Genomic DNA, 14,197 nt, shown 5'->3' on the forward strand with positions numbered 1-14,197 from the left:
GTAACAGGCAGAACAATTATTCTCCTCCACTAGATGGCAGCATAATAGCTTTGTGTTCACGTAAAAAGGCCCACATTATACGTAAGTACACTGAGACGAGATCATCCTTTCCGTTTACACATCTTTGGTTTACTGTGACATTGGCAAAATGTAAAAATGTGCCTTGGCTCAGTAAAGGTTAGGAAATACTGCTGAGCATGGTAGCATGTTATAATGTGTGTGTGTGTGTGGGTGTGTGTGTGGAGGAGGCAGCGGTAAGCGCTCTGAAATAATTTTTAACAAAAGATATTTAAACATGTAAAATAAAACCATGGAAAGGATGTCAATTTCTTATTGATCATTAGTTATCTATTAATATCATGTAACAACACATTTATCTCTGTTTCCAAACAAAAAAGACAGATAAAAAACACAGATGGGGAAATGTATCATACAAGTATGAAGGTTGTGTCCGTTGACATTTTTCATTTAACGCATTTTTCTTCCTTTCACTTCAGACCTTACAACGTATGGTGTGTGTGCGCGCGAAGTCGGACACACAGAGGAGCCCGGGAAGAGCCGCCAATGATTGGTGAGTGGCTTTTCTGTTCATCTGTTACCATCTTCAAGATAGTTGCGTTCAGCAGCACTGTTCGGCCTCGATGAAACCTTCCTTCTCATGACCCGTGAGCTCCACCTCGCCGTAAGTTGACGGGCAGTCCTGGTTGCGGAACTTCATAGCGGGCCAGTAGTTGTTGCTCCGTCGCTGCGTTAGACGCTGACAGTCAAGTCATCATGGCAAAATTAAAAAAAAAAAATAATAATTACGTGTGATGTGTGTTCAAACCTGCATGAGGTAGAAGGGCGGTGCCAACGTGGGGTGCGTGTTGATGTAGTAAACGGCCAGCAAGGTCAACGCCACCACCAGCACGAGAGCCCCGACCACACCAGCAATGATGGCAGCATTCTCAGTCATCCTTGTGTGCTCTGGAGGCTCTGTTATTTATTTTTGGTGAAAGTACGCCAAGAGCTGTTTGAAAAATGGAGGGATGAATTAGCGGCCATGACGTATCAACTCACCCCCGGTGACCACGTCCTTGTGCAACTTGGATGAAGAGGACGTCGGAGCAGCTGACGAGGACGAGGACAAAGAGGAGGAGGAGAGCGTCCAGTCCTCAGGCGACGCGGTGTAGTAGTCCTCGCACGTGCTTTCAGCCTGAGCGCCATATGCCCCGTAATTTAGCTGAGAAACATCGACAATTGGGAGGCTTCACGAGTCTCTCACCTCCTCGGGGCAGTTGTAATCCAGCCACTCTTGCCGAAGTCGGTCGATCCCATCTGAGCATCTGAAACGGAAGCGGCAATTATACCGGGCGTTGGCCCTTCGGCGGACGTTTGCGGCCCCACCTTTGAAGCGTGTTGCACCACCCGCACCCGCTTGTGAGGTTGGACCCCAAGCACAGATCACAGGTTGTGTGTTGAAGACAAGCTGAAAGGCGAAACAAGTTACCAGACGGATGGGCGGCAGCTTTCCCGACGGGTTTTGTACTCACTGGGCAGCGGCGTGAACTCAAATGCCGAACCGTTGACGATCACGCTGGTGTTGATTTCAACACGGTGATACTCGTAGATGGTCCTCTGCTTTGCATCTTTAAGGGAAACGCATTCATTCTGCTCACAAACAATCTGTCCTTTGGATTAAAGTTTACGGAACTATGGCATTTTGCTCAAACATTTTTTGGCGGCAAAGTTCATGCGCGCATTTTGCATCGAGGCATATCACAGGAAGTTGAAAAATAACCTGCAATCGCCGCAGATGGCATGTCAGCCATGAACGCGTCGGACATTCCTACTTTTACCGGATGCTCTGTGGAGTTAAGCCTCTCCACCGGCACTGGGATCTGGACAACAACGCAAGCGTTTGTTCTGATTGGAAGATGACTTTGGATGCGAAGGTTCGGACAACAAACTCACCTCTTTGTAGTTAAACACAACAGTTCCGTTTCTGTGCAGCGCCGCCTGGAATGTAAACGCTCCTTCGTCCTCTCGGTCCTTTAACCGCACTTTGTCCCACTGGACCACAAACAGGTGACCTGGAGACACCGGAATTCATCCTCTCTGGATATTCCCAAACGCTACGGAGGTGCGTGGCTATCTGCGCTTACCGTTATCTGAATACCTCACGGTGGAGTTTATGGAGAAACTGGGGTCAAAGTTGGCCATGAGTGGGGCGATGTACTGGGTGGCCGTCAGCATGCGGTGGGTTATCTCCCCCATGAAGATGAAACCTTGCGAGATGACAACGCTTCTTTCATTTGTTAGCCACATTTAAACCCGTATGGATCCGATTGGTAAAATTATGACTGATGTAACGAGGACAGACCTTCACCACAACTTTTTCCAAGTATGTGTCAAAGGTACCGGGACAGTACCGTGGCTGTGTGTTAGAAGGTGAAACTCACCACCAGTGGCGACGATAATTTGTCTCAAGTTGTGCCCATAAAATGGGAAGTCAAAGGAAAGCGCCACCCTCTGGAAGGAAGCGAAACAACAATCAGTGTCACGCTTTCAAGTGTATCGGCGTGTTTTCACGACGCCCCTCACCGCCGCCTGCCGGTGTGCGTTGGACAGGATGCCATGGATTCGGACTTGGCTCTCGTGCAACGAGTCCAGGTCGACCCACAAGTCTCGGGTGCGCCCGTCTTCCGGGCCGAAGCTCTGCCAGCTGTAGTAGCGCTGCGAGTCCTCCTGATGACAGCACAACAGCGAAAGGCGATTTTACACGGATGATGACGCAAGTGATTTTTTTGTGTTTCAGTTGTGTCAAAGGGGGCGGGGGTGGGTGCGTTTCCATGTTCCAAGCGGGCGTCAATGCGACCGTCGTCTGAGGTGTCAGAGAGCCATGAAAAGTGGAACAGTGAAGCGTAGCACCGCTCCACATACCGGCTGCGACCCAATTTTTTTTGCCTTCGCATGGACACTTCTTGGAGGGGAGTGGATGGATGGGCGGGGGGGTCTTCCTAGGTGAGGGGCATTCATTGGCATTGCACCTGCTCGATGGTTAGATCCAAAACCCTCCCTGAAACAGTCACTTGGCCATCCAGTCGTCATCGTCGTCCAAGTGAGTCATTGGTAATGGTTCACATGTCAGCTGGCAGGACCTCTGCTCGTTTTTTTTTTCCATTTGGAACAAAGGGAGGAAAATACCACACTCTTTACGCTGCATGACGCGAGAGGCTCAGGCGACGTGATCGCTCAAATGAATTTCCTCGCATGCCATTCCAAAGCAGCAGGTGGCACTATAACTCAGAACGGAACCGATAGACCCTGTTGGCCAATCCAAAACTAGGCGAAATCCATTTGTGAAAAAGACAGCTGCAATGGTGCAAGAAAATGGGAGATTGTTGTTTCCTGTCTGGGCTCTGCCTGAGAGACAACCGAGAGGGGCTCAGAGTAGAGAGACTAAACTCCTTCACGTCAAGAGAAACTTGGGTCGGGTATTTGTTCAGGTTGCCTCGTGGGCACCATCATCGCTGGTGAGGTGTCCGGGGCACGTCTCAATTGAGAATGATCTCAGGGGAGGACCCAAGCCATGCTGGAGAGACTTTTTCCCAGCTGGCCTGGGAACACCTGCAGTGGCAAGTCCGGCATTCCCGACTGACTGACTGGATGGGTGTTGGAAGCAAGACATCGTACGTGCCCGCTACTTAACGCAACTGGATCAAGACATACTTTGTGGCGCCTCTCACCACTATGCGGCTCCTGTTGTCAGGCAGGAAAGTGATGTCCAGTCCGCTGCGAGCGCCACTTGGCCGCTGGAGGCTGGTCCTCTGCAAGGCGGAGCCCTGTGAAGGCGTTCCACTCTCTGCGTCTGCAACGAGGAAAGTTGACTTTAAAATAGGTGCGAGAGGCGCTTTCAGGCGACACTGACAACCTTCAGTGCTTGTGGTTACATCTGTTTTTCATTGGCTACCCTCGTTTGCTTTCCAGAGTCAACTGTTTAAGGTGAAGCAGTGAAGCTTTTAATTTATGCGTGTTTTGCACTCAGCCGAGTGACGGAGAGGGTCGTAAAACAGTTCCCTCATTAGCATATACCGACATTGAGCAATTGTTTTCTGCTGCAAAGGTCGTTTGACCTCAACCTCGCTGGTGGTCTGCTTTCACACTTGCTTTTCGTTTGCGAGTTGACTGCAATGTCCAACACTACCACTAGGGGCCACTAGCAAGTTTTCTTTTAGGGGACCAGTCCTAGTGTGAGGGACTTTTGGTACCTGCCTTGCTTTTAAAATAAGTCCAATGATTGTTGTAATTTAGCCCACAAGTCACCAAACATGAGAGATAGCTTCTTCAGAAAGAAAAGAATGCAAAATTCTTCCTCGGGGGTGTAAAAGAAAACAATTGCGAAGCACCGGCTTAGACCATCTGTTTGCATTTGTGAGAGACGGACCGGTTGAGGTAAAACCTGGCAGCGTATGTCGTCTGTGCTCAGTGACGGCAGATGTGCTTGCAATGATGACTGGGTTGGAAAAAGGCAAAGTGGCACATGAGTGAGATGTCGTTTGATGACGCTGCAGTGAGATCGGAGGAACACGAGGCTTCTAATTGGGTCACATTGACGGCGCTCAATGGGACTGAAACGGGCAAATTGAAATTGACACTGTTATTGGACGGAGTTTTTGAAAGTGAATCTGACAGCTTCTGAGATAGCACTTAACTCATCAATGATGAAACATTTGATTTCAAATTCACCCACTTAATCAATCGGTTTTTTTTAAGATATCTTGTCATAAACATATTTGGGGTGGTATCAATGACTCCATACTTGTTGCAGAACTCAGTCTCCATCCCTGGAAATGGTGGGCGATCACTATATTTTTTTGTGTCCAAGGCGTGCAGAGTGCTTTATAAACTTGTAGTGTTGACTCTGAGGCTTGTCCGGCCGCCTGCATGCGTGCAGGGGTGAAAGTACGGTGAAGAAAGCGGCGAAGTGGAGTTCAAGAGTGGGTCGGGCTTATGGGAAGAGTCTGTCGGACTCTGTGCGACTTCAATAACAGCCAGAGAAATTGATTTTGTGATTTTTGTCCTCGGTCAGGATAACGTTTACGGCGCTACTGCTGATGCGTTATTATTATTTTGACTTGTTTGGTGGAAGAAGTTCTACTCATGCAGGAGCTTCTGTCGGTCACAGCTCACACCCAGACGACGTCTCACACGCAACTTTTCAAGGCTATTTTCTTTTTTTTTTTTGCGTGTGTTCAAATCTAGTTCATTTAAAAAAAAAAAAAAAAATTTTTTTAAAGTTTAAATGTGTCTAAAGTGTGTCGGGAGGGCTAAACACATTTATCAGTCTGTTCTGTTGACATTTAAACAAGTAGCTTTTTTTTTTTTTTCTTTTTTTTTTTAAAGGGCCGCACAAGTGTTTTTAAAACACGGAAAGAAAAGCGTCGCCAAGTTTCTGGGCTGAAACAAAAGCTGATGTTCTTTCCGGCTGTTTGGAAGCCCTCAAATCCGAAGATGATAAATACATTTGAAACGAAGGCTTCGACTGCACTCAAAGGAAGAATGTGTGACGGGCAAATAAGGTTTGGCAGAATGGGAAAAAAAATAGCATTGTTTTCAGGCTTGAGCAGTGCTCATAGTCGCGTACAAAGTCGGACTACGTTGTAAAAGCGTGGGTGATCTGTCTTACAAGATGTCCAGAGGTGCTCTTGGCATGGGCTAATGCCACAAAAACACCAAAAGTACTGGCAGCTCGAGTCATAACAAGGACAAACTGTAACCTGGAAAGTCGTTTGAAACCGCTGTTGTACTTAGTTGATGGATTTATCAGGGTTTATTTTAGCCGGTCTGTTTTTTTAACTTTTTATTCTAGGGGGGGGGGTGCACATGGTTAGTTTACTTTTGCGCGTTTCACAACAGGATATACTTTAACTGCGATTAAAAAAAAAATGTCAGGAAGTTTCAGGCTGACAAAAAATGGAATCTACAATTAACAAATGGCTGAACGGACAAGTTAAATTTTTATTCCCTTGATTTGACAAAAGAAAATCTGCAAGGTTCGTGTTTTGGTTGAGGGGGTGTCGCTGGTTTAGATGGGGTTAGAATTGGATTTTTGGGTTTGGTTTTGGGGATTAGGGAAGGTTGGGGTTATGTTTTAGAGGTGGGGTGTGCAGACTTTTTGATTGGCGGGCCACAATGGGTTCTAAAATTTGACAGAGGTGCCGAACCAGGAGCAGATGGATGGAGTGTTTTGGTAACCTCACCTCATCGGAGAAAAAAAACAAACATTTAATTTTAAATGAAAGTGAACAAAAACATTAAAACAAAATATATGTCTTTGACATACCACATAATTTAGAAAATAAAACAATAAACATTTATTCATTTAATTTTTTTAAAGTTCGGCTGGCCGGATTAAAACGTTTAGCGGGCCACATGTGGCCCCCGATCCGTAGTTTGGCGCCGTATTATTGCTGCAGTATTTATTAAGCTGGATGGCCAGTATTTATTCCCGCTTCCCTTTATCTCAAGCCTTCATAACCTAGCTTGCTAGCTTGCATTTGAGTGCACGTCTCAGATGTGTTGGGGGTCCGAGGAATTAAACATCAAACGCTTTTTTGGGGTGCTTGGAAAAGTGGAAAAAGCTGGAAAAGGATGCTTTCATAGAATCGTAGTGTGCTGAGTTAGGTTGGACCACTTGGTGGAAATGGAGGTAATGATCTGTGAAGTTTCGGCATCAGGCTTTTTTAAATTTTATTTTTTATTTTTGGGGTCATCTGGGTCCTCTTGGAACTGGACAGTCACTGCAAGGATGATTTAAACTTTGACGCCCAGTGGTGAGCTAATACCCTTCTTCGATGGGGCCATCATCAGTTTTTCAGCAATTTTTCATAAATGGGCTCCCAAATGCATCTGATGTTGTTGGCGTGGGTGGGAGAAGGAGCTCTGATGGATGGGTGGTGAAAGTGGTGGGGGGGGAGTGGGGGGGGGGGATCACGGGGGAGGCCGGAGGAAAAAAAGTGGAGCATCACTGATTTGTTGGAGGAGGAGCAGGAGAAGAACGGGGTCTGGCTAAAAATACGGCCTCTCAAAGGAGAACAGAAATACATACTGTACATGCACACACACACACACACACACACACGTGCGCACACACACGTGCGCACACACGGGAAGGTAAGTAGTACACGGGGCAGCTTTGCAACGTTGGATGATTAGACGAATAATGCTTGAATAAATCACCTGTTCGATAAATTAGGACTCCAAATTCAAATTTTTCTGGACTTTAACTTTTTCAACCATTTTGTAACGGGTTAGGTTTCGAGGGGGGTTAAGGATCGGTTTAGCGTTTGTGATTGGTTGATTGTTTTAGGTTTTAAAACACTCCACCAGAACTTACTCCGACTCCTTAGCAGAGGGGGGAAAAGAAAAAAAAAAAGTCAGGACATTTGTTGTTTTTCTCACTCGAATCCAACAAATCACATCTCATCTTCCAAGAATGATCCGGAAGTCGGTTTTGGCGAGGATGTGGGAGTATGGATGAGCTTACCTTCACGAGTCCACAGAGTCCCCAGCTGAGCCTGGAGGAGACAGACGAGGAGAAGCCCGCCGAGCTCCATGTCCAGCCGCCTCGTCGTCTCTCCCTGCTCACTCGTACCCGACTTCCACTCTGCTCGTCCCACGCGCTTACTTTCCCTCACTTTGGCCAAGGTTTTTTTTTTTTTTTTTTTTGCCGTCGCAGCTCCGCTCTTCGCTCCCTCAGAGGAACATCTGGGACGGCGGCTCCATGACAGCGGGAGAGTTGACAAAACAGCTCAAGTGAGGAGACGCTCCTTCCTCTCTCTCTCTCTTTTTCTCTCTCTCCACACCACTCTCTCACTCTCGCTGTTTGCAAGAGGAGGAAATATTTACCCTTTTTTTTTTTCTCATTCAGAGAGAAGTGGGCCAAAAAAATGAGAAGTTCGGGAGGGGCTGCCCCCCTCGTGTGAAGCGAAACAAACGTGATGATATTTTGGAAGAAAACGTGTTTTTGCTGAAGTCAAAACACCACATGGACTGTGATGGAGACCACCTGTAAACGGGGAACGCAACGACGATGACAGTGGCGGCCAATCAAAGTAATGTGGAATTAATAGCGTTTGAATGAGAAGCTTTTTTTTTCCGGTGTAGTCCAGTTTTCTAAATAAGACCTCCAGATATATATATATATTTTTTTATTGAAGGGCCCCCTAAAGGGGAGTGTCAGGTTTACCTCGCCCAACACTAATAATTGCACATGAGGAGAACGTGTTTAGTTCAGGCGTGTGCAAACTACGGCCCGGGGGCCACATGCGGCCCGTTAAACGTTTTAATCCGGCCCGCCCAACTGGTTTGATTGCACTCTCCCGACGACGTTTTGGCGCACTCTCTCCGTTGCCCTTCATATTTATTCCCTTGGGGAGTTTCCAGAACACGGTTATCATACTAAAAGGGAGGGAGGACATGTTTCGTGCGATTGAGCAATTTGATTTGATGTCCTCTGCAGGTTTGGGTCTCTGTTCGTATTCGTGATTGCTGCAGTTGCATGCAGGATGAGTCATGTATGAGACGCCTTCCTCTTTAATTTTCATAGTCAGCAAGCAGTTATCAGCATACAATCATATTTCTAATATTTCATAATCCTACAATAATAATAATAATGCAACCTAAGCAAATAAATGGTAACTTGTGCACCATTTGAAAAATGTTAAGAATGATCCTAATTTTTATTTTTCAATAAAGCAGCTGACAAGCGCAATCTTTTTCACATTGCTTTGCGTATGACGAGGAAGGAAGGCAATCACGCAGTCAGTCGCCAAAAACGTGGTGCCCATTTATTCGTTGCAAAAGCAAGTGATTTCGTTAAACGGCCTCCATCCATCTTTTTGTCCCACAGCTGGTATCAAACCGGGGTCCATCTGGTTCAAGTCAAGCCGAATCTTGAAAGACGAGGCCTCATGTATGAAGCGTAGAAGACTTTAGCGAGTCGTTTTGGTCAGGGAAGGGTGACAATCGGGGGTTCTGCGTCTCTCAAGTGGCACAGCCTGGCATCTCTTCAGCAATCAGCCACAGCCAACAGCTATCTTGATAAGTAACATCTGCCTTTCTAGTTCATACCAAAAAGTCATGCAGCGTCTTTTGGGTGTCTGCCATTTTGGTTCAGAGCAAAATTCATGCCGGGTATTTGGTTTGTTCTGGTGACGGCGTTCTGCAAATATTTTGGTCCAGGTAAGTGGTGTCAAGTCTTGTCCCTGTGCCTCATTGGTTCATCGCACATGTTTTGGGTGTTCGGCGATGGAAATTTCAGTCTGAAGAACTGTGGTCTTGTGAGGTATGGTGCCTTGCTCAAGCGGCACGGCATCTCTTCGACAGCCACTCACAGCCTGAAGCTGTCTTAAGCAGGTGTGGGCAAACTACGGCCCGGGGGCCACATGCGGCCCGTAAAATGTTTTCATCGGGCCCGCCGAACTTGAAAAAAATGTAATGAATAAACCTTGTTAATGTTTTATTTTCTCAATACTGTGTTTTTTTTTTCAAAGACATATATTTTGTTGTAATAGCTTTGTTCACTTTCATTTAAAATTAAATGTATTTTTTTTTTTTCTGCGAGGTTACCAAAACATTCCATCCATCTGCTTCCAGTCCGGCCCCTCTGTCAAATTTTAGAACCCATTGTGGCCCGCCAATCAAAAATGTTTGCCCACCCCTGGTCTAACAGGTGTTATGTGGAAGACTTTATGTAAATGTTTTACTCTGAGTGAGTTGTGTCTTGTCCCATTTGGAGGTTCCGTGTCTAGCTCAAGTGACCTGGCATCACTCCGGAAACCACCACCAGCTATTGTTGTCCTTAACTTATTCCTCTTATGCTCATAGCAACAAAAAAAAAGAGAACTGTAAATGTTTCAGTCCTAGTGGGTGGTTTTGTGTACCAGCGCATTTATGGGGGGGGGGGGGGGGGGGGGGGGGTGTGGTGCTGCTCTGAAATGCTCTGATGAGGTCACCAAGATGAGATCCTTGGTAATGACGTTGTATTAGCTTATTGACTGGCAAATGTGACTCTTGTTTTTGGTTGCACAAATGTCATCCAAATGTGCGCTCATGACCAAAAAATGACTTGAGACTTCTGAGTCGGCTCTCCCGCTTATTGACTCACTGTTGGGTTGCTGTCAGCGTTTTGATAGCAATGGTGTTGATTTGCGACTTAATACTTCATATTGTCCTCTTCGCCCTCTTGTCATCTCCCTCGCAGCGTTCCAATCTTGGCACTGGGGAAAGACGCGGGGGCTGTTTCCCATTACGGCAGGAATCACACTCGCGTTTCTTGTCCCAATTGGAAACAGGCTATCGAGAAGATCAAGCAGACTGAGACGAAAGACGGCACCCGCATGCGAGACTTAAAATAAAAAAACGCGGCAGGTCCATTAAAGAGACTCGATGCTGATATGGAGGCACCTTTAAATATTTTTGTGTAAGTGTGTCATGTGGTTTTCGACATTCTTCTGCAGTGATGGATGATCAAGACAAGTACAAATTCATACAGAACTGATGACAAACACAAAATGTTTGCTCATAAGTCTCAAAGAGATTTTGTTTTCTCTGTGGTCAGCTTTTGCGTCATTTTAATGAACCATCTGAGTCATGTTAAGTTCTCGACCGATTTCAAATTGGCCTTTTAGAGAGTCACTTCAGTAAACTAGTTGTTCTAGGTTATTTATTTATTAAAAATAAAAAACAGCAAGAACTGAGCGTGTTTATTTCATTTTTGTTATAGGTGCAAATTTACATTAAAAGTAATGAGAATCCATTTATTATACAGGAAACTAAGTAGCATGTTATTACTAAGTTATTACACAATAAATGTATTCTTGTCAATCAAATAATGCCTCTATTGCCAGAACCATTTTTTTTCTGAGAAAACGAAGTCGCAAGTTGCCATGCATTTCACATTTAGCAAAATAGTGAAACAGTCCAACAATTACTAATTGTAATTGTATGACATTCTTCTAAGTTTGTTCCAAACGCTTCTTACATTGAAGCTTTTAGTCTAAATACCGCGACAATGTACAAATGTGCATTGTTTTGATTTGCAGGGCGGGGGAGACTCAATTGAGCCCCCTCGCCCGCCCCCGCTCTGGCTAGCATTCATGGCTCCCTGCGGGGGGTCAAGGTCCATTACAATGGGCAAAGATCACCCTGTCTCGAAGTTTTTTTTTGTTACTCGCCACGTTGATTGAGAAAAGGGAGCACGTTCATTAGGGAGGTCATTAGCGGAGTCACAACTACTGGGCGAGCATGTTCGCCACTGCGTCGAGACACTTATCTGCCGGCTAAACAAATACAAGCGGGGGCCGTCTTGGTGTCACTACGAATGGACAAGAAGAATGCTGTGCTTAGGGGAGCGTGATAAGAGGAGGGAGTCGTCGTTGTCGTTGTTGCAAACGCTAACGTCCAAATGCGTTTCTATCTTTGTTAATAAACAAGAATTACAACTTTTCAGTCCTCGCGACGAGATTTACATATTGTTAATGGCTCCGGTTGCCGCCATTGTGTCTCTTAATTGAGTAGCAATTACGTCATTAGTCTGTGTTAGCATGTTTTGAAAAAGGTCTTAAGTCGGGGATAGCGATCACCTCTGTCTGCCGCCAACGATATGCAAATGAGCGCTGGATTTATCCCGGCATCAGTCTGAAGGAAAGTACTGAATGTTAATCAACAGTTAGCAGACGATTCGTTTTTTGGATTGTTTATTGAGGGGGCCGGGGGGGGGGGGGTTCCATTCCGGACCCACCCGGACAGATTGAAAGCATGCAGTTCTGAAAGCGGCCCTCCAAGGACTGGATCTCAGTTTGCTTTTTTTTGCGAACGCCGGATCAGTCTGTCGCGGTGAAGGAAGGAGCTGAGCCAAAAGGCGAAGCTCTCGATTTGCCGCTCGATTTACGTTCTTCGGGCACGAGTTGTGGGTCGTGACCGAAAGAACAAGATCTGGCTGAAAGGAGTTTCCTCTGCGGGGTGTCTGGGCTCTCGCTTCCAGATAGAGGCTCGGTCATCCGAGAGGGACTCGAGCCGCTGCTTTGCTTTTTTCGGAAATTCTCACATCAAGCGTGTTTGTCTTTGTTTTAAGGAAGTGTAGCAGCAATAAATTGTATTCTTTTTAGTTTTTTGAGGGGGGGGGGTGAAATGAAGGATGCAGATAAGTGCAACACAACTGTTACAAACTAATTTATAAAAAAAAAATATATATATTTTTTTTTTACAAAAATTCTTTGCTTTGCCAAGAAAGAAGAATCCCAAAGATTTGTTTCTCAGCCCCATTTCGCCCCGATCGTCATTACCCCCCCCCCTTTCTGCTCCCCCCCTGAGAACTAATAGCTGATGGTAATTACATTTAATGAGATCATGGGGTCGTCTGCAGGGTGCACTCCTGCAAATTGCTCTCGGCATGGGGTCCGAGGGTGGGGGGGGCGCTGGGGTGTTTGCCCCAGATTGTTTTTTTTTTTTGGGGGGGGGGTCGTCACACAGTGAAACGCGCCGTTGTCAGCTCTTGTGGCCGTTCGGGCGGTGACTCTGCGTTTTAGCTAATCCATTAACAACTAATTGTCTCCTCCTCCCTCGCTACTTGAACAAACAGCCCAGTGGGAGGGGGGTCAGGGGGTACGGGGGGGGTGAACCGGAGCCTTATAAAAGTGAAAGAGAAGCCCCGGTCACTGTCACTTGCTGACGTTTTGGATTTTTGCAGCCACCGCCAAGACGCCAGGCAGACCACAAGTCATAAAACTCGTCTCGTGTCGTCCTGACCTCGCCATGTTGCCCAGCGTGTGGATGGCGAGCTTGTGTCTGTGCTTCACACGGGCTGAGGCGCACATTTGGGCGTGGATGCTCAACATGCCGCACACTCCGCCCAAAGACGGGGCCGTGGCGCTGCGGGATGTCGCGGCCCCTGGCCGATCCACCACGGTAAGACTTTTTGCTTCTTTTCAACCTTATGTCAAATTTGAGGAAAAAGTCCTGAAGACGTGCCACTTTTGTCCACAGGCGGCGTGCGACCACGATCGGGTTTGTGGGCGAGGTTTCTCCTGCGACCGCCACTTTGGACTGTGCGTGCCCCTCCGCGGCGAGGGGCATTACTGCCGCAGGGACTCCCAGTGCGTGCGCGGCCTCAGCTGCATGTTTGGGAAGTGCCACCGCAGCATTCCCAACGGGCAAGAGGGTGAGTGACCGCTTCTCAACACGATTGTCATTGGTCCTTTTTACACTTTTATTTGGCAATTGAAATTGTTAAACTTAAAAAAACAATTAAAATTTTTTTTTAATTATTTTACACATTCTTTCTCAACAACCTCTTTTTGCACCAGCTCACCGCTCATTTCTCCTTCTTTCCCCCCCTCCAGGCGCTCGATGCAAGGTGGACCGGGAATGCGGGGCGTCCATGTGCTGCGCCCGGCACCACGGCGAGCGAGTGTGCAAGCGGCGGCTGATGCGCGGCGACGGCTGCTACGTCCCCGACGGCGGCCTGGCCTTCAGCATCAACCAGATCTGCCCGTGCGACGAGGGGCTGCTGTGTCGAGAGAACGTCGCCCCACGTAGGAGAGAGTGAGTACTGCAATCGCGACAACCGTGTTTTGGAGAGTAAAACGCAACCTTTTGAGAACTTTCTTAAAGTGGAGATGCATGTTTTATAAAATGGAGACATCGTGACTAACACATATTTGCATAAATGAATTAATAAATTAAAATTTATTATTTTTTTTCTGGATTATTCTCATTTCAATGTGACCTAACTTCCACTTGGTTGTCTTCCAGGAGGGATTTTATTTACCAGACGGAGCGCACAAGCTGGACGTGCCAAGTTCCCAAACGCTAACACCAAGCTCAATGCTAATACTATTTATTAACGCCATTGTACAGGATTGTGTATATAAAAGTTGTTTTCTGCATGTTTTTATATATATATATTTTTTTTTTACCTCAAGCACTACACTGACCTCTTGTCATAGTCACACACGTCTGCTGTAGTCCAATAGAGCCAATAAAATACTGAGTATGTCCGATGATGAGCCACACTTTTGGTCCTTTTTGTAGCTGGAGTGACATGTCTGCTGGACGATTCGATACGCGCCGTAACGCGAGCTGCCGTTAGATACTATCAGCGCACCTCATTCAGATGTTAATCAGCTCTTTCCAGTCGCTCGCAAGAATCAGA

General features: G+C 46.5%; 2 protein-coding genes across 4 annotated transcripts; one reads left to right on the top strand and one right to left on the bottom strand.

Moving 5' to 3' along the window:
- Positions 1-237: 237 nt before the first annotated feature.
- LOC148317395 (plexin domain-containing protein 1-like) lies at positions 238-7,836 on the bottom strand. 2 transcript variants are annotated; one of them, XM_088284553.1, is made up of 13 exons: positions 7,529-7,836; positions 3,729-3,850; positions 2,584-2,727; positions 2,442-2,511; positions 2,145-2,267; positions 1,954-2,072; positions 1,781-1,880; positions 1,533-1,628; positions 1,387-1,468; positions 1,265-1,325; positions 1,060-1,195; positions 827-975; positions 238-745 (listed from the first exon to the last, which is right to left on the bottom strand). In XM_088284553.1, exons 1-13 carry the CDS (start codon positions 7,596-7,598, stop codon positions 620-622), a joined length of 1,398 nt encoding a protein of 465 aa, XP_088140679.1. In that variant the 5' UTR covers positions 7,599-7,836; the 3' UTR covers positions 238-619. The 2 variants fall into 2 exon arrangements, with proteins under 2 accessions (XP_088140679.1, XP_088140678.1); XM_088284552.1 differs by having other exon boundaries at positions 238-757.
- Positions 3,786-14,051, top strand: LOC148317396 (dickkopf-related protein 3-like). 2 transcript variants are annotated; one of them, XM_088284554.1, is made up of 7 exons: positions 3,786-3,880; positions 7,721-7,797; positions 7,913-8,096; positions 12,734-12,951; positions 13,030-13,204; positions 13,386-13,587; positions 13,798-14,051. In XM_088284554.1, the coding sequence occupies exons 3-7, from the start codon at positions 8,075-8,077 to the stop codon at positions 13,856-13,858; spliced, it is 678 nt and encodes a 225-aa protein (XP_088140680.1). In that variant the 5' UTR covers positions 3,786-3,880; positions 7,721-7,797; positions 7,913-8,074; the 3' UTR covers positions 13,859-14,051. The 2 variants fall into 2 exon arrangements, with proteins under 2 accessions (XP_088140680.1, XP_088140681.1); XM_088284555.1 differs by lacking the exon at positions 3,786-3,880 and adding an exon at positions 3,908-3,984.
- The last annotated feature ends 146 nt before the right edge of the window (positions 14,052-14,197 follow it).

The sequence above is a fragment of the Idiotropiscis lumnitzeri genome, chromosome 20 (genome assembly GCF_059441095.1).
Source record: "Idiotropiscis lumnitzeri isolate Australia: NSW breed Sydney's pygmy pipehorse chromosome 20, RoL_Ilum_1.0, whole genome shotgun sequence".
Classification (NCBI taxonomy): domain Eukaryota; kingdom Metazoa; phylum Chordata; class Actinopteri; order Syngnathiformes; family Syngnathidae; genus Idiotropiscis; species Idiotropiscis lumnitzeri.